This window comes from Andrographis paniculata, unplaced genomic scaffold (assembly GCF_009805555.1).
Source record: "Andrographis paniculata isolate CXL003 unplaced genomic scaffold, ASM980555v1 Contig35END, whole genome shotgun sequence".
NCBI classification, from domain to species: domain Eukaryota; kingdom Viridiplantae; phylum Streptophyta; class Magnoliopsida; order Lamiales; family Acanthaceae; genus Andrographis; species Andrographis paniculata.
In genome coordinates, this window is record NW_026137568.1 from 4,163,827 (window position 1) to 4,188,392 (window position 24,566).

A 24,566-nucleotide genomic window follows, 5' to 3' on the forward strand; every position below is an offset into this window, starting at 1 on the left:
ATATATGATCAACTTACTTTGCTCGAGTCATTGAAAGTATTCGGTAACATATTTGCAATATTTTTCAAATGTATAATGCGTTAAACTTCTAGTTCACACTGCTTTGTACGAGGATCACAAAAACTCAATGGGATTTTCCAACTAATATTCCTTTTTGGTTCATTTATGTCTCCCCCAAATGTCGGAAACTATGATTCGTCAAAATGACAATCTGCAAATCTTGCAGTAAATAAATCACCCGTCATAGGTTTAAGATATTTTAGAATTGATGGTGATTCATATCTAACATAAACGTCCAATCTACGTTGAGGACCCATTTTTGTACGTTTGGGGGTTAGAATAGGAACATAAACAGCACAACCAAAAATACATAGATGAGATATATTTGGTTTGTGACCAAATACTAATTGCATTAGGGAATAGCTATGATAGTTTGTCGGCCTCATTCTTATAAGTGTTCATGCATGTAAGATTGCGTGCCTCTAAGCTGAAACAGGCAACATAGACCTCATCAATAATGGTCTAAAGATCAATTCCAATCTTTTAATAAGTAATTATGCCAGACCATTTTGTGTATGAACATGAGCAACTGGGTGCTCTACATTAATTCCAATCGATATGCAATAATCGTCAAATGCATTTGATGAATATGCATCAGTATTATCCAGACGTATGGTCTTAATTAGATTATCAGGGAATTGTGCCCGTAATTTAAAAATTTGGGCAAACAATCTCGCAAATGTCATATTGTGGGTAAATAATAAATAGACATGGGACCATCTGGTAGATGCATCAATAAGCAACATAAAATAGTTAAATGGCCTACATGGTGGGTCTATCGGTCCACATATATCCCCCTGTATTCTTTCAAAAAATGTATGTGATCTAATACCTAATTTAGCTGGCGATGGTCTGGTCATGACGAGGTCATCAAAAGCGATGATGAACTTGCACTACCACTCGATCCGATTACTCGAAACCGTTCCAAGAAGTTTTAAACTAATATTATGGCATTAGTTCTACACTTGGAAGACGAGAACATGCATAAAGTGGAAACATGGAGGTCAATGGGAAGAGCGTTACCAACATTGGCGTGCATTCACGATCCATGCACTTCATTTCCTTGATGACCACAATTTATAACACTCATGGGAGTTGCTACTCACATATTATCCCATGTGGGATAATAGGTGTTCTATTTTATTTAATTAGGTGAGCCCTTTTAATTTAATTAATTGGACCTTTCTTAGTTATTTAATTAGTTGGGCCTTATTTTTTATTTTTAATTAGCGAGCTTTAAATAATGTGTACTTATTGTCCCACATTGGTTGTAGAGTCTTTTGTCAAGCTAGCATCCCCTATAAATTAAGGCACGTTGTCTCATATGTAAGACACCTGGAAATTTATATCAATTAAAATTTTTTTTTTATTCCACTATATTGGAATTAGTGTGTGAGTGAGGGTTTCCCTTGCATACGCGTATCATTCTCAAATCGGGTCCTTGGGTTGATTCCTTGGGTTCGTGGCTTCCGAAACCGACCAGAGTTTCTAACCATATCGTTCGAGTCTCAATTGGTTTAGAGGTGTTAGGTCTAGGCAATGTTTGGGTTCACATCCGATCGATTGACGAATCGGACACAGGTACTATCTCTCTTTATTTACTTCGTTTTCATTCGAATTTAGTTTTAAGTTTCAATTAGTATAGTTTAATTACTAGGGCTGTGTCAGGTTATCAATTTTCCCTGAGTGCAGGCAACACAGGTTAACTCATTTGAGTTTAACACTTTCTGCCAAGATGCCCAAGGCGAATTCTCAATTATTTGTCTCATCATTTGAGTTTAATGAATGACTATGTGAATTCTTAATTATTTGTCTCATCATTATACTGTCAAGATGCCCAAGGCGATCATGCCATATTTGAAAATCGGTAGTCTTTTGATATACCGTAAGGTGTGTTTCAACAACACCTAATCTGGTATAATATAAAACAGTAGAGAGTGAGGGTAATCTCTCGATTATGCATTTCTTTTTATCAATGATATTGGTGATCAATAAAAATTCACCATCGGTATCACTCATAGTTTTAATGTAATAACCATTTTTTCTGAATGTCATGAAAGCTCAGTAAATTTCTTCGAGCTTTAGTGGCCAACAATGCATATTATATTACAATTTTCGTCCCCGTGGGGAGAAATATAATGGCTTTTGTAGAGCCTTCAATTAATTTCGTACTGCCACTTATTGTATTGACATTCATCTTTTCCCTTTTCAAATGGGAGAAATATTTTTGTGTTTCAATATAATATGTGTTGTTGAACTGTCAAGGAAACACATATTTGCATCATTTTGATTGACATCCATTTAATCTTCAAATATAATAAATACAGTATTAATAAAGAAAAATCTAAATATTACAAAATATATTACAAAAAGGTAATATGAAATAATTTAAAGATTACAAAATATAAAATATTATAATGTAAAATGACATAATATGTCTATCACTGGGGAATTTTTTGATCTACGACAAAGTCCGCTATATCAAGATGCGTTGAGTCGTAATTCAAAATATCATCATCGGGGTCATCATCAATATCAACGTGATTAGTCTCGACCTCCTTCATATTTTTTCTGCAGTGAGGCTTGATAAAGTTAATTAGGTGTTTGGTTGTTCTGCAGGTATTGGCTCAATGGCCTTCAATGTCACATCGATTATAAATGATGATTGGCCTCTTTCCCTGTTTAGCCTTTTCGGCTACATCCTCATATTGGGGTTTATCGGCATCATGTTAATGTCAAAACTACGGCGATTGCAATGGGTATATTGACCGCATTGACTCTTACGACCGAGACCACGTCCACGGCCTCTACCACGTCCTTATCCTCATTTAGAAAATGTCACGTTCACTTAAGGGAACAGACTGGAACCAGTGGGCCAGGATGATGATTTTTCATCAATAACTCATTATTTTGCTCAGCTAATAAAAAACATGCAATGAGCTGTGAGTAATTTTGAAAAAATTTCTCACGATACTGCTGTTGCAGCGTACAACATTAGAAATATGAAATGTAGAGAGAGTATTTTCCAATTTATCATTCTCAATAACACTTTCTCTGCAGAGTTTTAAATGAGATGTAATTTGATGGATAGCAAAGTTATACTCTATAACAATTTTAAAATTCTGCAATCGCAGGTTAAGCCAATCATGTCGGACTTTCGGTAAAGTAATATATTTCAAGTGCACAAATCTCTCCCTCAATTCATTCTATAAATCAAGTGGATCTTTCGCCATCAAATATTCATACTGTAAAGGAGTGTCCAAATTGTGACAAATGGAAATAATAGCATTGGCCCGATCTTGTCTTGTAGCCGTATTTTTACTGGAAATTGTACGAACAAGGCATATAGAAACCATATGCATTTCTACATCCAATGACCAAGTCAATAATTATTGCTGGTGAGAGACAAATGTTTAAAAGAAAATTTTGCAAGATTTCATAGTATAGAAAATGGATAATATAGATAATATAAAATAAAACTTACCAAAAACAAAATAGGCAAAAGTCTTAATATTACTAAGTATTAAATATATATATATTAATCTGGGTATGATAAGATATATATAAGATGTGGTGGGATTGCATGCTGATCATTAAGCATCAGCATTATGTTGATTATATATTAGTCATTGAATTAAAAATTTTAATTCAATAGCTAATATTAAATTAATGGTGTACCAGTAGTTTTATTATCCCTAATTTATGTAATATAATAAATTGACACCACATATACAATTGATTTTAGCAATATAGATTAATGAAACATATTTATATATTTTTTATTTAGTATTATATTGTATCATACTATATTAAAAAAAAATGGTGATACTAGAATGTTTTATATGTATTAATAGAGAACAAACCAGCATAACATTATTGCAAATAAAAAATAAATAAATAAATAAAAAAGAAAGAAAATAAAAGGGAAAAATAAAACCCAACATAACATTTAGAATATATATACATTTACAAATTTTAACTTTATAAATATAGTTGTTACAAAATTTTTGTTTCAATCTAACTCTATTTTAAACTAAATATTTTTTAAATATTCTATTTTATTATATCATTTTAAAAAAGTTTTTATTTTTATAATTTATATTTTAAAAAATTAATAAAAAAATTTTTTAAAAATAAAGGCAACACCAAACTTGGCGTTGTACTGTAACAATGTCGAAAATTGACATAAAATTTGGCGTCGATTGAAAATTAAATGGGTTTGGATTGGAGATGCTAAGTGAAGAAATCAATATAACATTTATATAAAAAATAGTTCATAATTCATCTAGGATTTTAAATTTTTTTTAATATTTTATTTTTTTATTTAAAAATTATATGAAACTCCCTCGTTGTTTATAATATATTACACAATATTTTTTTTAAGAGTATCGGTCTCATATTTTTTAAAGTACGAAAGGATCTCATACAATTTTTTAAAAATTCTATATAATATTTAAACAATACGAGTTTAATTCAATTTTTAAATCACAAGAAAAACTAATAACGATAGATTATAAGTAATTTTTGTCTAATATTTAAAAATATATATATTTTCTCAATCCAAATTCATAGTAACATTTTTATTATTTTTGTTCATTTAATTAAAAAATAATTTTTTATTTTAGTAAAAATAATTATACATTTGTATTAAAATATTCTTTAATTTTAATCGAAATTATAAATATATCATTACACATACAATTACTTTATACATAAAACTATAAAAATATTAAAATCTTATAAATTTCCATTAATTAGAAGGGTAAATAAGTCATTTAATTTTTATACATTTCTTCCTACTCTCTGCAACATGGTTTCCATTCTTCTTTTGTCAACGTTTCCATTTTATTTTTTTTCTTATTCAGCCCATATAATTGATTCATTGTATGTTTATATATTTTCAGTAGCAAACAACAAAAAAATAATAGATTATATAAATTGTTGATGCCGATTTTCAACAATAAAAAATAAAAGTCGAAAATAAAAATTATCTTCGAATTTGATAAAATAAAATGCCTGAGATTTAAGAATCCCTAGACACCGTACGATACATAAATAAAATAAGAAAAATAAATACTGCAGACTGTAAAAGTAAAATGGTGATCCCCAAAAGAAATTTCACTGAATTTGATGTCGATTGAAAATTGTTTTTCAGAATATACTCAAATCTTTAAATATTCCCTAAAGAAACGTTTTGGAACCGTCCTTTGTTCAGTTACAGCAACCGCCGTCAACCGCCCACTAATTCCTCCTCAATTGACACGTGTTTTAATTGTTTCACCAACCGCTCCCACCAGTTACAGAACTCAACTGGCTCGACCGACTGCCTCTGGTCACCTTACCTCCTTAAATGGACGGCTGATCCCGAACGACTAGTCAACCGCCCACTATACTTTAGACAGACTGCAGGCCAACCGACTGCCTCGAAAAACCCCTTAGCCACCTAATGGTCCCAGAGACGGGCCCACGTCTCCTCCTATTTTGGACCACTTACCCTAATTATAAATTTCGTACGTAACAACTGCCGTCCACTGACTGAACCTACCGAATAACCCAACGATTGACCAACTGACCAATCCAGATACTAACTGGTCGCTAGACCAAACGACTAATCAGTCACCCACTCGAGTGACCACCATTCAGTCCCTTCAAACGGCTGAACAACCATTTATCCAGACGATTCATCGATCGCCCAATCAAGCGACCACCATCCAGTCCCTTCAAGCGACTGAACTACAGTTTGACCAAATGACCGGCCAATCGATCAGGTGATTAACAGGTCGCTTAATTAAGCGACCAATTAACAGACCTTTCTTTCAAATGGGCCCCTAGAAGCCCACTTTTCTCTTGTCTGACCCCCGTATCGACCGTCTCATCCTCCTTTGCCCGACTTCATCTTGTCCGACCTGCTTATCGGCCGTCTTATCCTTCTTCGTCCGACTTCATTTAAGACCCTACTACCATTATCAGGCCCGTTGGACTATACATCAATCCAATTTATAAGTCCATTCTCGAAAAATCTGCACATTGGTTTTTTTCTTACTCAACAACTTGCCTCCTCCCGCCCGACTCCTAAGCATCACTTCTCGTGACATTTAGGAGTTTGCAGTATAGTGCTATCATTACACTGTTTCACATCACATTGTGGGGTTTATGTAAAACCCTTCTCTCTTAAGGACATCTTGATCTAGCCCCTCTGGTCGGCCATTCCGATTCCGGAGGATACTCAGGCCATATTTGCTCAAGCCGTCAACCGACCTTTCCCCAACTTGGGGTCAGCCTTCCTAGAAATTCTCCTTTAGGCGGTTGGTGGCCTTTTATTTCAAACCCCTTCGGAATCGGCGGCCGCCCCAATTCTGCATCGGCTGATGGAGAGATTGACTGAACTTCGAAACGACATCTTACTCGTCCGACTCCTATTCAGCCGAACCATCCCAGCCAAGTGCGGATCAAATAAGTCTGGAGGCTTCGTTAGCCAAAACCAAGGAATCCCTTCAGTAAGCTACTGGACGGTTGGAGGAACTCCTCAGCGCCAAGACTCAAATAGATGAGTCGATTCAGAAGAATAAGGCAGAATTGAGGGCGCTTCGTCAAGAACAGTCCGTCCTTGAGGGCCACGTGGCTGACAAACAGCCCCTAATTGAGCGATACAAGAAAAAATGAGGCCGACTTGAATCAAGAATTAAAGATTCAAGCCCGGTCTCAATTTATCAGTAGATATCAGGCGGCTGCTGACAACCGCGGTTGTCCAAGGCCGAAGATAAATGGTCCCCAATCAAAACTTCCCTGGGGGTCCTTTTGTAAAGTTTTGTAAATTCTGACTTAGTAAACATTTTTGTTTCTCCTATCGACAAGGATCACTTTCCGTACTCCGAATCTCTAGGGACCAAATCAAACTTAATTCCTTTATAAAAATCATTTCCCTTTGTGGTAAAACAAACAAACTTCGAAAACAATCTAAAATTGGGACATACCTGAAGTATTAATCAAAATGTCACACAATCGACCCCATGGTCCTTCAAAAAACTAGGAAGGTGTCATTCAACCTTTCTTTATGGGTAACCATCCCGTCGGTGGCCATGCTGAAGACTTGTTACACAAACTCAAGCAATTGGATTTCAAATTCGGATTTTCCCAACGAGGAAGAAAGACCATTCATCGTGTTATTCTTCTGATAGAAAACATTATGGGAGGATATGAAACTCTTCGTCATATCCTAAGCTGCCTTCCTGATTTAGAAGACCTTCTTGATGAGGAACCAGAATTAATTTCTAATTACTGGGATAAAGACTCTGACTCGGAAGAAGGAGGTCCCCCACACATATCAATGTCTGATAATGAATGAACCCTATTTTGGGTCCGAACCCCTTATGTTTGGGTTTTGAATAAAATTTCTTGTTTCATGCATTCTTCTTATCTGAAAAGGCAGAAAAATACTTCTTTAGATATCTAGCATTAATACAATCATGTACTCTTTTACCCTCTTGATTCATTATAATAAAGGCACAATTTCCAATCTCTTTTTGAATTATAAATGGCCCTTCCCAATTCGGAGACCACTTTCCTAATTGATCAATCTTCTTGTATGTAGGAAGAATGGTCTTCCAAACCAAATTTCCTTATTGGAAAGTCTTATAAAGGACTTTCTTTCCATAAGACTTTGCCCTGATTTCATTCTGTTACACAATCTGATCGATTGCATGGAGTCGGTTGACATCCAGACTCTCCAACTCCTGCAACATAACTTGCTGATATTCTTCAGTAAACTCTCCAGTAGCAAAACTTATACGTCCAGATGATACCTGAATTTTGGCTGGTAACACAGCATCTTGCCCAAAAGTAAGTTGATATGGTGAGAATCCCGTGGTCGAACTTCTACTATTCCTGTGTGCCCATAAGGCCTGAGGTAACAGCAAATGCCACTTTTTTGGATTCCCCTCAACCATCTTCTTTATAATTCCAATAATAATCTTATTGGCCGCCCCTGCTTGCCCATTAGCTTGGGGATAATAAGGCGAAGATGGTTTATCCGAATACCAAACTCTGCCAAGAAGCTTAGAAATTTCTCCCCAGTGAAAACCAAACCTTGGTCGGTGGTTATAGAATGAGGAATACCATACCTATAAATGATCTGATTCAGCACAAAATCAATCAACTCCTTTTGATCCACATTTTTTAAGCAACCGCCTCTACCCATTTGGTGAAATAGTCTGCTGCAACCAAAATAAAACAATGATGTTTGGATGAAGGAGGATGTATTTTACCAATGATGTCCATGGCCCAAGACTTGAAAGGCCATGGTTTTACCATAGCTTGCAATTCAGTGACTGGCAAGTGATTCAACTGTCCACGTTTTTTACATTCTCGGCAACCTTTGGCAAATTGTATACAATATTCGAAAATCTTTGGCCAAAAGAAACCCAAACATTGAATAGCCCATCTTATATTCAAGCCTGCTCGATGAGCTCCGCATATCCCACTATGTACTTCTGTCATGACTTCCAAAGCCTGTTTAGACCCTAAACATCTTAAAAGTAATCCGTCGAACGTCCTTTTGTATAAGACTCCTTCTATCAACTCGAATCGTAGAGCCTTTAACCGTATCCCTATTGGCACATTCGCTCCTGGATTTTGTAGATATATGACAATTTCTGTCCTCCAGTCGGTCCCATCTTCTGTTTCCGATTCGATCTCCGCACAGATATCTTTCGGGATTCCTTTACAAGCTTTTTGAGCTAACTCATCTGCAAGTTGGTTTTCCTTCCTAGGTATGAACTCAATTATCACCTCTGAGATTTTTGATAACAAACAACATACAATATGTAACACCCCCAGTTGGCTCAGACTGGAAATGCTACCGCCACATTGCATCATGAGGTCGTCACCTCCTACTTCGGGCCCCACAATACAGTGTTAAGGCTAAAATTACCATAAAAGCGCATTATTATATAACAGAATCTGATTTATAAATATTTACAAAACACACCCCTTAACAAGAGGTTTTTCCGGTTAAAAATTTACATATAATAAAATAAACGTAAGTTCACTCACTCAGCCCGTCTTTCTATATCCCGAGACGTCCCCTGTCTCGGATGTGCCATGCATACTTGAAATAAATATTTTCTTAAAAGCAGTCTAGAATTAAATCCATTTTAAGAACTAACGTGAAATATGTCATTTTACACCTTTTTAAAATAAAGTCTAATTCCCGTTAATCATAAAATACGTGTCATGTCATGCCAATAGTGAAAATGCAATACAGATATCAAACTCGACAACAATGCACACCCACATATATATATCCGCCAAAGTGAGCAGCCGGAATAACCTCGGCTCCATAATCATAGGTTCACTACATCTGTCTAAGTGAGTAGCCAGAATACCCTCGGCCCCGTAATAACAAGCTCACTAAACCATCATCAATAAATAGCCGAAAAATCCTCGACTCAAGGAAGGGCCTGATAAACCCATAATAATATAACGGTCATCCGGTCACTTCCATATACCCACCATACGACTCCCACAATCAATACATGGATAGCCGAACGTTGTCGCCATTAACCACAAGACGCCCCATAGTCTGTGATAGCGAAGATAGGACCCCCACTGACTAGCCCTATCCCGTATAATGTAGTAGAATCCGTGCAACCTAGAATCACCCAAGGGAAACCCGGAAACTCTACTCCTCGCGCGCCCTAACAGGATCACGTTTGGAGTTTGGCATATGATCCTAAACTACCGGTAGACCTCACCAGTGGCCAGCCCAATGAGTGGAACAAAAACTAACACGAATGATTATACCAAATACGTCTCAACTACCATGGGTCTAATCCCTGAATGACCGTGCGACTAACTCACCCAGTTGTCCGACTACTATCGTCCACTATCGCCAAAGTGTTACGGTACATCGGGGTCAAATATCCTAACCCCAGATGATGCCCTCGCCTAGCACTACCGCACACGGCGACTAGACGATAGATCCATAAATCATATCCGATAAACCGTGCAATATGTGTGCAACATGCCAAATAAGTAAATTTACCGAAAAGGGCTGGTGAGACAGCTCACCTTTCCTCATTTTCATAAATTCACCAATGCGGTCAAATACGTATATCAAATATCATGAACCGTGAAGTCTCCCACATGCATACGCACACATATATATATAAATATATACATGCACTGACAAAATGATCCACATAATATCACATTAACATATTAATCAGAATTGCATGCAACATGCATACCTAATTTCTTAAAATTAGATTTAATTCCTTACTGCTTATCTCTTATCGACACTCCCTAGCTTTCGCAATTTCACCCAAATCTCTTCCAATGTACACCTGCCCCATTATTTACTCAAATCAGCTGAGCTATATGCTTATACATAGGAGCTACCTGCTTATTCAAAAGCTAATTTCTATAGTTAGCTCGTTGGGTTTCAAACTTTTATATTTAGTAGACTACGATGTTCTAGCTATAAAACTCTTATACCTTATAATATTTATATCGCCCGATTATTAAATAAAATTACTGAAAGATATGAATAAACAGGCAGGTGCAGTACACTTGCCGTTTTCAATTCGACTCGGATCGATACGAAATTCTCAGAATATAATGCTAGGACTACGAATAGGCTATTAGCTAAAGAAATTCGTCGATTAAATAGCCAAATAGCCAGTTATAAATTTTTGAAGAATTTCTAATTTAATATTCCCAATATCGAAATTCATATTAAAATCTATAATTAAATTCTACGTATAACAAAGAATACAATACCGAAGTCAGAATCGAAATCGAACGGCCAAATCTTTTTCTTTCTTCTTTTCTTTTTCTCCTTTCTTCCCCTTCGCGTTTCTTCCTCTGCCTTCCTTCGCTTCATAGCTAAGTTTGCTTGTTTTTTTTACTTAATAAATATATTTGTATTATATTATATTATTATTATTATTATTATCATATATTATATTATATTATACTATTATTAATGTTATTATTATTATTATTATTATTATTATAAACATCTTTATCCTCTTTATTTAATTATTATATTATATTATTAAATTATATATATTATATTTTTATATTTATCTTTATCGATATTTATTCATTTAACAGTCTTTTCAATCATAATCAACATATAAATTAGGAATAAGATTTATCCCAGAATATTAATTTCTTAATTCCAAAATATTATAAAAATATTTATTTGCTATAATAATATTATTTTATACACTCCAAAATCGGGGTATTACACAATATCCCTGTATCTGCGTAGATGAGGATAATTTCAAACATATTGTTTGTTACCTGATTGATTACCAATTCAGAATCTCCTCTTATGATCACTGACTGAACATTCCTGGCTATTAAGACTTCCAACCCCAAGATTAAAGCCTCACATTCTGCCGAATTATGGGTTATGACTTCTAATTGCAGCTGTAATTTGATCTTTTGGCCATCTGGTCCTTTCAATAAGACCCATGCACCTGATCTATTTCCAGAAGTAGAACCATCAAAAAATATTAACCAATTTCGGGTACTCACATAAGATATGCATCCGATCTGCTCTTGATTATCCCCCGAAAAGTCCGCCAAAAAATCTGCTATTGCTTGGCTTTTAACTGCCTTCAATGGAGAATGTTGCAAATCAAAAAGAGCCAATTTAATGGCCCATTTCATAAGTCTGCCCTGCATGGTAGGTCTTTGCAAAATTAATTTGATAAGATCTACCTTTGAGATAACATCTATTCTCCTAGGCAGTATAATGCTCAAGTTTGGTGCATGCAAACACCAATGAGTAACACATTTTTTCTGGCATAGTGTAACTCATTTATGGTCCTGTGAGGGTCTTACTCAAATAATAAATCGCCATTTCCTTTCCATCATCACCATCTTGTGCTAGTAAGCAGCTGACCATTTCATGTGTATTTGCCAAATAAAGTTTGAGGGGCCGACCTTCCTTGGGAGGCATTAACACAGGTGGTTGAATCAAGGCTTGCTTTATAACTTCTAAAGTTGTCTACTGATCTGGTCCCCAATCGAAAGCGTTCGCCCCCGCCTTTAATAATTTAGTGATTGGCCTGACCTTTCCTGCATCATTAGAAATGAACCTCCTTAGATAATTTACCTTGCCCAAAAGACTATGTACTTCCTTGACCGTTTTGGGTGATCGGATTGATAGAATTTCTTTGGCTTTATTGGCATCGATTTCAATTCCCCTTTCATGTACCAAAAATCCTAAGAAACTTTCAGCTGATATACCAAAAGCACATTTAGTTGGATTCATTTTCAACTTGTACCTCTTCATTGGTTCGAAGGCATCTTTCAGGTCTCTCAAGTATTCCTTGAAACTGGAAGATTTGACGATAACATCATCAATATATATTTCCATAGATTTGCCAATAAGATCGTGAAAGATTGAATTCATGGCCCTTTGATAAGCTGCCCCAGCATTCTTTAAACCGAATGGCATAACCGTCCATTCATAAATACCTAAAGCTCCTGGACACCTGAATGTTGTCTTATGAATATCTTCTTCTGCCAAAAAAATTTGATTATAACCTGCATAACCATCCATCAGACTGAGGATTTTATGTCATGCTGCTGAATCAATCAGCATATCGGCCATAGGCATCACATATTCGTCTTTAGGAGTGGCTATATTAAGATCCCTGAAATCAATACATACCCTAATCTTACCATTCTTTTTAATCACTGGTACAATATTTGCCAACCATTCTGCATATCGGCAAGACCGAATAAAACCCACTTTAAGAATTTTCTGGATTTCCTCTTTGATTTGAAGCATTAAATTAGGACTCATACGCCTTGGGGGCTGTTTGTAAGGTTTAAAATCTTCTCTAATAAGCAACCGATGCTCTATCATACTTCTTTCCAGACCATGCATTTTTGAATAATCCCAAGCTAAACAATCAATATTGTTTTTGATAACCTCAAGTATCCTTACCTGTTGCTCCTCAGACAAATAACCACTTATTCTTATTATTTTTGGAACTAAGTCGGTTCCTAAATTGAATTCCAATAAAGGGTCTTGAGCTAAAAAGGCTGGTTCTGTCTTTTCTAACAAATTTGGCCACCGAAATTGTTCATCTTCCTGGTAATGAACATCATACATCTTTTTAATTTTTTCTGCCTTTTCCAAAAGCTGATTTAAGTAAAACTGATTAATAGGTAAACTACAATCTTCCAAATTTGTACTATCCATGAAAGATATATTATAACATAGGTTTGGCTTCCTTACGAGCCACATATGAGGGTTGTTCTTTTTAGAAGATCATCGAATTCTGGCTGGTGAATCTATAACCCTTCCTTGGGCATTCACTAGCCATAAATGCCTGAGACATTGGGGGTAGGTGACTGGAATAAAATACTGATTCCTCAACCTTCGCCAATGCGCCGAAAGGGTCGTCATTTGCTTCAATTTTAAAGACCTGATTACCTTCCCAAAATATTAATTGTTGATGCAGTGATGATGGCACACAATAAGATGCATGAATCCAGTCTCGCCCTAGTAGGACCGAGTATGTAGTGTCAGCATCCACTACAAAGAACACGGAAGAAATATTTTGCGGTCCAACTTCAATTGGGGCTACCATCATACCTTCTGGTTTGGTCGGTTGCCCTGTAAAACTAGTCATCTTGAAATCCACTTGAGACAAATCGTGAATTCTTTTCCCTAACTTCTTGAGGGTCTTCAACGGCATAACATTGAAAACGGCTCCGTTGTCTATGAAAACCTTTGTAATCGGTTTCCCGCATATATGTGCATTAACATACAGAGGTTTCAAATGGGATGATGTAGCTTCTGGGATATGAGGGAAAACTATCGGAGGAACCTCTTATTGAAAATCGGGATCTGAAATTTTTGCCCATTCTGGTTCTTCTATAGAATCATCCACCAGACTTGCCCAAAAAGGTTCTTCTTCAATCCAATGAACTTCTGTCATTCGGCAAGGAACTCTTGGACCCTGCCGAGATTTGACGGATCTTGTATCCACTTCTGTTGTACAAAATTCTTCTCCCGCCTCGTTTCCAAGTTGAGATGTCAGTGATTCTAAATGAAATTCTTCAAGGGATGGATTGATGTTGATCCTTTTACAATACTGACATTTGAAACCTTCAACTTTTTGATCTGATGCTTCTTTACCCCTCTTCTGTATGGACCGACCTCTTGCTGGATCATCAGAAGTGACTTGGAAGTCGTTCGGGCTGTCTCGTTGAAGGGATTCCTTTCCTGTACCTTGCAGCGTACCTGCGTTTAGCATTACGAATTTGGGTACGATTCATACCTGGAAATCGAGGGTCAATATCAACTGGTAGAGGTTTTTTATTCCGAACCCAATTGCCCCCAACCAGGCTGGTCCTTCTAGTCGGATGGTCTCGGACCAATACTTGTTCCTTTAGCTCCACCTCAAAAGACCCGTCTTGGTTATCCCATTTTTTTGCCATTGGCTTTTCATAAATCTTGAATCTTTCTTTTTGTTGGCAATTGTTTGACTGATCTACTCTTCTCGGTTTGGGATTTGCTCGTATGTCAACCATTGTTGTGGTTACTTTTGGAAAAGGTTGTTGTTCTACACCCAGAGTAATATATTTGAGCCGTCCTGCCTTGATGGCCTTTTGAATCTCCTTTCGGAACTGTGTGCATTGGCTTGTATTGTGTGTGAAGGAATTATGCCACTTACAATATGGTTTTCCTTTGATTTCTTCTTTAGTGGTCAATCTTTGCCCTTTTGGAATTCGGATCTGGCCATCTGTCAACAGAATATCAAAGATTTCGTCAGCCTTTGAACTGTCAAATGTGGGTTGATCTCTTCCTTCAGTTCCTAGCAATGGCTTTAATTTGGAGCACACATAAGGCTTTCTAGAGATGATTTCGGCTGCCATTTCTTCTGTTTGATTAAAATCAGGGCTATATGTTTCCGTTTCCATACTAGCCATATGTTGCACTTTATTACGCCTAAAATTTTGATCTTCTTCTCTGAAGAGATATTCTAAACGTCCAGCCTTGGATGCCAAACTTGCCAAATCTTCTACGTCATGTGCAGTGAGTGCCTCTCTCAGGCGAACATGCATATTGCAGACCACTAAATTGGTCATCTCTTTTTCATTGATTATTGTAGGACATCGACCTGTCATCAATCGTACCTTTTCCATAAACTGCGAGGCTGACTCTTCTGGACATTGTTTCATTTCCAACAAATCGGTAAGAGAAACGGTTGGTAAAGGGTTGAAGAATTTAACATGAAATGACATCTTTAAACCTTCCCAGGTTTGTATTTGTCCAGGTGGTAAGTTGACAAACCACGAAAAAACTGTCCTGGTAAGAGACAAACCAAATAGCTGCAGTTTATAAAAAGGGTTATTACCGACTTCTCCTAACTGCGCTGTAAAACGACCCACATGTTCTATGGTGGAGGGTCCATCTTCTCCTGAGAAAGCATGAAAGCCGTGTGGTCGATAATTCCTTGGGAGCGGATAGCCGTTAATGATCCTTTCTGGAAAAGGTCTTTGATAGGCAGGGCGGTTGGCCACATGCGGATTCAAACCGAAATGAACCCTCAAAACATGCGCAATTTCTTCAGGATCCAAACGAGGGTGTCGATGATCCGGGATATGAATGGGATCATGCATATGTTTTTCTTGTCTGTCTTCCTTTACCATATTCAGCTGAGTATTATCAACTCTTGGTCCCAAAGGAATATTATTTGGGAAAGTTACATGAGTCTTCCCCCTATCTGTCCGGTTGAAAGTTATGGCGCTTGGAAATGTACTATCAATGTATGATGGCCCTGCAAACGTTGATCCTGAAAAAGTTGTCTGAAAGCGAGAAGGTGACAAGGCTGGAGGCGTGTTTGAATGTAGTGTGACTTTGGACAACGCTTGATCCAACATGTTCTGCATTAAATTATGTTGATCGTGCAGCATTGTTTGTATGGTAGTCATCTGTTGATTGTTCAATTGCTGAACATAAGTCAACCATTCAGGTTGCACTTGAGATGTCCCTCTTGTAGTAGGAACAACTGTGGTTGGATTTGATGTCGTTGCAGAAACTCCGACACCGGTGGTGTTGTTCTGAGATTGAGTGCCTGCCATTGTATTTCTACTGATAATTCGCCCAGAACGTAAACGTATGAAGTCGTTATTGGAAGTAGGATTAGCTATCTTGCTTTTTCTCCCACTGTGGTCTCCAAATTGTTGATGCTGATTTTCAACAACAAAAAGTAAAACCCGAAAATAGAAATTATCTTCGAATTTGATAAAATAAAATGCCTGAGATTTAAGAATCCCTAGACACCGTACGATACATAAATAAAATAGGAAATATAAATACTGTAGACTGTAAAAGTAAAATGGTGATCCCCAAAAGAAATTTCACTGAATTTGATGTCGATTGAAGATTGTTTTTCAGAATAGACCCAAATCTTTAAATATTCCCTAAAGAAACATTTTGGAACCGTCGTCTGTTCGGTTACATCAACCGCCGTCAACCGCCCACTAATTCCTCCTCCATTGACACGTGTTTTAACTGTTTCACCAACCGCTCCCACCAGTTACAGAACTCAACTGGCTCGACCGACCGCCTCTGGGCACCTTACCTCCTTAAATGGACGGCTGATCCCGAACGACTACTCAACCACCCGCTATACTTGAGACAGACTGCAGGCCAATGACTGCCTCGAAAAACCCCTTAGCCACCTGATGGGCCCAGAGACGGGACCACATCTCCTCCTATTTTGGGCCACTTACCCTAATTATAAATTTCGTATGTAACAACTGCCTTCCACCGACTGAACCTACCGAATAACCCAACGATTGACCAACCGACCAATCCAGATACTAACTGGTCGCTAGACCAAACGACTAATCAGTCACCCACTCGAGCGACCACCATTCAGTCTCTTCAAACGACTGAACAACCATTTATCCAGACGATTCATCAATCGCCCAATCAAGCGACCACCATCTAGTCCGTTCAAGCGACTGACCTACGGTTGGACCAAATGACCGACCAATCGATTAGGTGATTAACAGTCGCTTAATTAAGCGACCAATTAACAGACCTTTCTTTCAAATGGGCCCTTTTTCCTCTTGTCTGACCCCCGTATCGACCGTCTCATCTTTCTTCGCCCGACATTATCTTGTCTGACCTCCGTATCGGCCGTCTCATCCTTCTTCGCCCGACTTCATTTTGTCCGACCTCCGTATCGGCCGTGTCATCCTCCGTTGCCCGACTTCATCTTGTCCGACCTTCTTATCGGTCGTCTCATCCTTCTTCTCCCGACTTCATTTAAGACTCTACTACCATTATCAGGCCCGTTGGACTATACATCAATCCAATTTATAAGTCCATTCTCGAAAATCTTGCACATTGGCTTTTTCTTACTCAACATAAATAAATATAAGAAAAAAAAATTCAGATAATGAAAGACAAAAAAAACTAAGGTTGTGTTTCTTTAGGGGGGTTTGGATTTTTGGATTTGGATTTTATTTTTATTTGAATTTTGGGATGAGTTTGAATTTTGTTGTTTGATTTGTATTGGGGTTTGGTTGGAGTTTTGGGAGTTTTGATGTGTATTGATTTGATTAATAATGAATAAAATAATATAAATGTATATTAAATTTAATTGATAAAATTTATATTGTATGATTTGATTATGAATTTATATTATACCCAACATATATATATATAAATTTTTATTTATTTGTATTATATAAAATTTTATTCTTTACAAAATGACATATATATTGTATATATTTTTTTCCCTTATAATTATAATAAATTATATGTTTCTTTACCCCAATTTTTTAAAATTTTACGATTTAGACTATGCTTTTTTCGGAAAAAAATACATTTTTTTCTCTCACAAAACATCTCATCAAATATTATTTTAATATCAAACTCAAACTAAAATTTCTCAAACTCAACCAAAAGAAACACACATTATATTTTAATTTTAAAAAAAAAAAGAGAAAAAATAAAGTCAAATCTGTTGCAGTTTGGATCGGCCAAACTGTAGACAACATACCCATAATAATATAGATGTGTATTAATTTGTATAAAATATATAAATATATATTATATACATATATATTTATAAATTTTTATTTATTTGTATTATAAAAAAATTTATTCTCTACAAAATGATATACACCCTCCGTCCCAATACAATAGTCTTGTTTACTATTTTTGTTCGTCCCAAAATAATAATTTCATTTTCATAAATAATTATATCACTATAAAACTACCCTCGTTCTTTCATTATTATTACACAATTGCCACTACTTTTTACATTAATACAATCACAAGGGCAAAAAAATCTTTTATCCGTACTTTTTACCCATTAACAATATAATATCAATATTTTTTAAATTCCGTGCAAAACAGACTATACTTGTGGGACGGATGGACTATATATTATATATATTTTATTCAATCATAATTATTATAATTTTTTTATATTTATAATTTTATTAAAAAAAAAGACAACTTTTTCGAACTTGTCCCCCAAAACACAAACAGCTTAGATTTGGGCGTTTTCACTGTGCAAATTGTTTGGACGTACAAACTTGGGCTAAAGAAACAAGCCTTTAGCTAAAAATTAATTAATTAATAAATGAGTTAAGTAATTATATATTTAAAGTAGGTAAATGAAATAAATATAATAAATACATGAGAAGAGAAACTCGATGATTACCGATCACGAGTAGAAAGAAAATTATATGAAGCACAATGACGATGATTTATTAATATTATTGTTGTGTTTTTGTGCTTGATATTTTTATTCTATTTTTATATAATTAATATTGTGCTAATGATATTATTATTGTGTTTTTATGTAATTAATATTGTGTTCTTATGATATTATTGTTGTGTTTTTCTATAATTAATATTGTGTTCTTATGATATTATTACTGTACTTTTTTGTAATTAATATTGCGCTATTATGATATTATTGTTGTGTTTTTCTATAATTAATATTGTGATTTTATGATATTATTATTGTATTTTTCTGTAATTAATATTGTGCTCTTATGATATTATTATTGTATTTTTGTGTTATTAATATTGTGCTATTATAATATTATTATTGTATTTTTCTGTTATTAATATTGTGCTCTTATAATATTATTGTTGTGTTTTCGTGATATAATTAGTGTGTTATTCATATCACTTTTTAGATTTTTTTTTTTAAGAAAATTTAAATTTTAATTGTTTCTTAAATTCATGTCTCTCTGCCACATGTATGTATACTGTTATGCTATTTAAATATTATTATTATTTTATTATATAATTAATATTGTACTATTGTTATATAATTACGGTACTTTTGCGATATAATCATTGTAATTTTGTGCTATAATAATTGTGTTATTCTAATATAATTATTGTTCGGTTGTAATATAATCATTGTGTTTTTTATATCTTTTTTTGAAATTTTCTTTTTTTGTTTTATTTTTTGTTTTTTTTTTTTTTTGGTGGTGGCTTATGTGCTGCAATTTGATTTTATTGTGTTCTTTTAAAGTATTTTTTTGTATTTTTTAATACTCCCTCCATTTTATAAGTAAATATCTATTTGCTTTTGTACGTAATTTTAGAAATATTAGTATTATATTGGGATATAATAGAAATAAAGTACAAATGACTAAAATAACTTTATTAGTACGTGTGATATAAAGGTAATGACATTTGTGTAATATATTGTAAGTTGTAAGGGTATTGGAAATGTTAGGTAGATAGTACAATTTCTAAAAAAGAAATGAATATTTTGTCATATGACGAACTAAAATGAAAAAATGAATACTTTGTTATGGGACGGAAGGAATATTATTATTTTGTTATTTCATAGTTAATATAATGATCTTGTAATATAATGATTGTGCTTTTATGATATAATAATTGTACTCCTATTATATAATTATTGTATTATTATGTGTCTCTTCTTTTTTTTTTTGTCATGTTTATTACATTGTTTATATATCACTAAATCACAGCAATCAAAATTCTAAAATTCCACCAATATATATATGAACACTCACTTTCTTTTCAATCTTCAATTGAGCCTTACCTTTTGTGTGGCTTCTGCTCATTGCTATTGTTATTAATTAATACTGACTGTAATATATATTAATTTGAATATTTAATTATATATTTTGATTTATCAATATGATCTTTTTTGTCGATGCATACATTTTCATTATTATTTTTATATTATGTGTTGTTTTGAAAATTTTACCGTGTTCTCTTGAAGTAATATTTGTATTTTTTAAATATTATTATTGTGCTATTTTACAATTAATAATGTGCTTTTTTATATAAATATAATCATTGTGTTTTTTTTAAAAAAACTAGTAATAATATATTTATTATGTTACAAATAATTTAATTAATTGATTATAATTTATTAGAACTTTGAATTAATTCTCTTTGTATTTACAAAAAAAAAAGAAAAAAACTAAGTACAATTTAGTTAAAAACAATAATATTAAATAACAAGTATATAGAACACATTAATAGAAAATACTATTGTGTTATGTCTGTGAGATGTTATTGTGCTATTCTGCAATAGCATCTTTATTGTCTTAGTGCCTAGAGTATTTTATCTTTTCAGGAATATATAATAAAATAATGAAATTAACTTCACTTAATATTGACCTTAGATGTATCTTTCTTTAGATAATTTTTCTTAAATTTTACTATTTGAACTCTGCGTTTCTCGAAAAAATATACACATTTTTCTTTCACGGAATATCCCATCAAACATTATTTTAATATCAAACTCAAACCAAATTTTTTCAAACTGAACCAAAAGAAATACACCCATAATTAAATAAATTTGATGGTGCATACAGTACCACCGTAGCCGTCATCTTTCCAGAGTTAATGTATAGGATTAGAGCTGACAATGGGTCGATTCGTGCCGGATTTGTGTCGGGTTGAATACTTTAAACAGGTTAAATTACTCAACTCTAATCCGACCCGTTTACTATCGTGTTAGGTTCGTGTTGACCCGTTTATTATTGTGACGGGTTCGGGTTGACCCGTATACATAAGTAAGTCGAATTTTTTAGTTCAAATTAAATAATTTTTTGTTGTGTTGTCTGTTGTGTTAATTTTTATTAGTTTGTGTTGAATTGTTTAAAATTGAATTTAGTTTAAATTAATTTATGAGAAAATTATTAAAATATGATTATTTTACATATATAATAAATATATTAATCAATATTAATAAATTATAATCGGGTTTTCGTGTCGGGTTCGAGTTGATAGCCTTAACTCTAACTCGACTCGTTTATTATTGTGTCGAATTCGTGTCAATCGGTATACATAATCGGATTAAAATCTTTGACCCAAACCCAATTATTTTGTGTCCAGTCGTATAAGATCAATTTTTTAGCAGCTCTGTATAGCATATAAATTGTATGCAAAGTTAGAATACTATCGTACATACACGTATGCAAGTAATGTAATTGTAAGGCTAACCCGCGTACTGTATGCATACATACATTATATATATAAAGGCAGAGAGAGAGAGAGAGAGAGAGAGAGAGGAGAGCGGCACCAACAGAAGAAAAAAGGTGAAGGAGGAAAAGGAAAGGGGAGGATCGATCACATCCTCCACAGCACATTAGAAGCAGCAGATCAATTAAGCTTCCACTTTTAATCCACGAAATGTGCAGCTGCTACGCCGCCGTAGCGCACCCTCTTCCTCGGACCGGCGAATCTCTTCAATCTCCCTTCCTCGCTTCCTCCGTACTGCGGCCGCCGCAATTCGTCTCGTTCCAGATCGGTCCCCGTGGTTCCGTGCGGGCGTCGCTCAACGAGACCATCGAGGAGCCGGCGGTGAGGACCTTCTACGAGCTTCTCGGCGTACCGGAAACCGGTACGCTCTTGGAGATCAAACAAGCGTATAAGCAGCTTGCCAGGAAGTACCACCCGGACGTGTCTCTGCCGGATCGGGTGGAGGAGCATACCAGGAGGTTTATTCGGGTCCAGGAGGCCTACGAGACGCTGTCGGATCCGAATAGGAGGGAATTGTACGACCGCGACATGGCCAAGGGAGTTCACCTCGCGTTCACCGCCCGAAGAAGGGGCAAATTCGACGAGGTTCGATCAAATACCCTTCATTTATTTTTTTTTAGAAAAAACACTAATAAATAATTAGCTTTGCCATTCTGGATTTTATCGCCTTGTTGTCTGGAGCTGACAGTGCGTTGGTGCCATCTGTTTCTTTTGGGGCTCTGTATCTGCGTTTCTTTCTTTGTTTCTTTCTTCCTTTGACTGAAGATTACTAGTCCATTTATATTTGCACTGTTTGAATTAACTGTTCTCTTTTTGTGATTTCATAGCAACTGTTATCTGTGTAACAATAAATTGGAACTGCTGATAATATTTCTGCACACTTTTGGCTGTTGTGTTGCTTTATTTGGTTCACTCATGTCTTTGAATCACCTGTTATATAGATTTGTTTTGAATCACAATAGCTTGAGTTATGATAAGTAAGAATTTAAGGATTTAGTAAACTTAGTTGCATGAGCTAATAATGTTCTAGATTACCCAGATTTTCCATAGCAAACAACAAGTCTGCGCACTTGATCCGTTGTTTCTCTGCTTATTTTCTAAACTTCCTCTTGCGTTTTTCTTTGGCGGATAATTGATCGCGTGTTATGAATTGATTTGTTGCGTTAGGAGCAGCAAATTGCAGACAAGAGTGAATGGAAGAGCCGCTGGCAAAACCAGGTGTCGGGGCTGAAGAGAAGGAGCATGCAAAAGGAGAGCGTCGACGATAATCCATTATCGACGTGGGGGGCAAGAATGCGACGAGAAAGGAACAAACGGTTGTGAGATCGATTCGCTTCGATGCTCTCTTGCTGTGTGTGAGTGAGTATATATAGTTAATAAGAGACTTTTCTTCTCTTTGTTATTTTTAATTGCAATCCATATTTTTATACATATAAATTAATTGTTGATATATATATATATATATATATATATAGCCCCTTTTAGGTCATTCATGCATTTTCTGAAAATGTAGCAGCATTACACTTGTAATATTTTGTCTCTTTAGCCAAAATTAGAGAAAAATAATGTAACATGATAGATGATTGGTTTACTTCTTCCCACAAATTCTTACCACATACATTCATTGATTGCTTCATTCCTTCATAGTTATCATTTGCGCAAGGTGGACCTGGACGTGTCGGGATTTGAACCATGACTTCTCCCTACACCACCAAACCATCATTTACGGGCGTGTTGTCTTATTTAGTATTGTATGACTTTGCAATTCAAGAACAAACACATTCATTCATTCATTCTATTGCAAATTGCTCTTCCCCTGCTGCAGCTGCATTATATATTAATGTACTCCCGCCGTTCCTAATATTATGTTCACGTTGCCGTTTCTGTCCGTCCCATATACCATGGCACTTTCTTTTTTTGGAAAATAACTACACACTTTAATTTCATTTTAAATTTTTAAATTTTTTTTTTTTTTAATTTTAATTAAACTAATTAGTTATCTTAATATTAATTTATAATTATTTATATTATAGGATAATTATTTTCACTAATACATTTTTAATTATTTACTAATTACACCCCTCCTAAAATACCATGTCTACAGTGTAGCAGACACGGTATTTGGGACGAAGGGAGTATAATATATATATATATATATATATTACCCTCTCTCTAACTGCACCTCAGCTCTATATCTTCATCATATTATACAATGTTTTCCTTGCTTCTATACAATAATGCATTTATGTAATTCACATTTTCTAAAGATGCATATTTGTTCTTTTACTTTTGTGTTTTGTAATTGTATAATAGTTTGATTTTTTTGTTATATATATATTGGAGATGTAGAGATTGAAAAAAAAAAAAAAAAAAAAAACTTTTACCAACATTTTTTAAAATATATATATTATTATCTTTGACAAAATATCTAACAAAAATAAAAATGATTTAATCCAAGCATCATAACTTTCAATAAAACGTTAACAATTTTCAATAATTAGCGATATATATATATATATAACTATAAAAAAGAAAAAATTTCAAAAAGTTAAAAGAACAAATTACTTATGTATTGTTTCAGAAGAAGAAGCCGAACAAAAGAGTGAATCTAAAATACTCTCATCGTCTCGCCACAAATGATCTAATTTTCTTTTTGGTATATCTCATAAAAGATGATCCCTTTTTATTTATTTTTTTTTGGTAAGTTTATCAACTTTAAACATACTTAACAAATATAAATCAATTTAATTAAACTTGTAATATCTTACACGTAGAACTCATTCAAAAACCTTTTTATTTCTCTATCTCTTCTCAATTAACAAATATTTTTATCTACCTTTAAAACTCCTCATTTTTTATAAAACTAATTTATGATAATGATAAATAAATAAATATATTTTTTTTATTTATTTGTATTATATAAAATTTTATTATATAAGTATTATTTAAGTACACTTATATT

At 34.5% G+C, this 24,566-nt stretch overlaps 2 protein-coding genes across 3 annotated transcripts in view; one reads left to right on the forward strand and one right to left on the reverse strand.

The window, feature by feature from the left end:
• The window catches only part of LOC127249109 (uncharacterized), a 96,574-nt gene that overhangs the window by 50,006 nt on the left and 22,002 nt on the right, over nt 1-24,566 (reverse strand). The gene's annotated exons all lie outside the window — the stretch shown is intronic.
• LOC127249110 (chaperone protein dnaJ 20, chloroplastic-like) lies at nt 21,606-23,439 on the forward strand. Of its 2 annotated transcripts, none has more exons than XM_051271745.1 (2): nt 21,606-22,189; nt 22,778-23,439. In XM_051271745.1, exons 1-2 carry the CDS (start codon nt 21,755-21,757, stop codon nt 22,925-22,927), a joined length of 585 nt encoding a protein of 194 aa, XP_051127702.1. In that variant the 5' UTR covers nt 21,606-21,754; the 3' UTR covers nt 22,928-23,439. The 2 variants fall into 2 exon arrangements, with proteins under 2 accessions (XP_051127702.1, XP_051127701.1); XM_051271744.1 differs by having other exon boundaries at nt 21,609-22,189; nt 22,772-23,434.

Excerpts from the sequence above, each read along its gene's own strand:
- LOC127249110 (XM_051271744.1), top strand. The coding sequence starts at position 21,755 with ATGTGCAGCTGCTACGCCGCCGTAGCGCACCCTCTTCCTCGGACCGGC. Across the intron at positions 22,190-22,771 it reads GAAGGGGCAAATTCGACGAG|GAGCAGCAAATTGCAGACAA; the intron begins GTTCGATCAAAT and ends TTGTTGCGTTAG.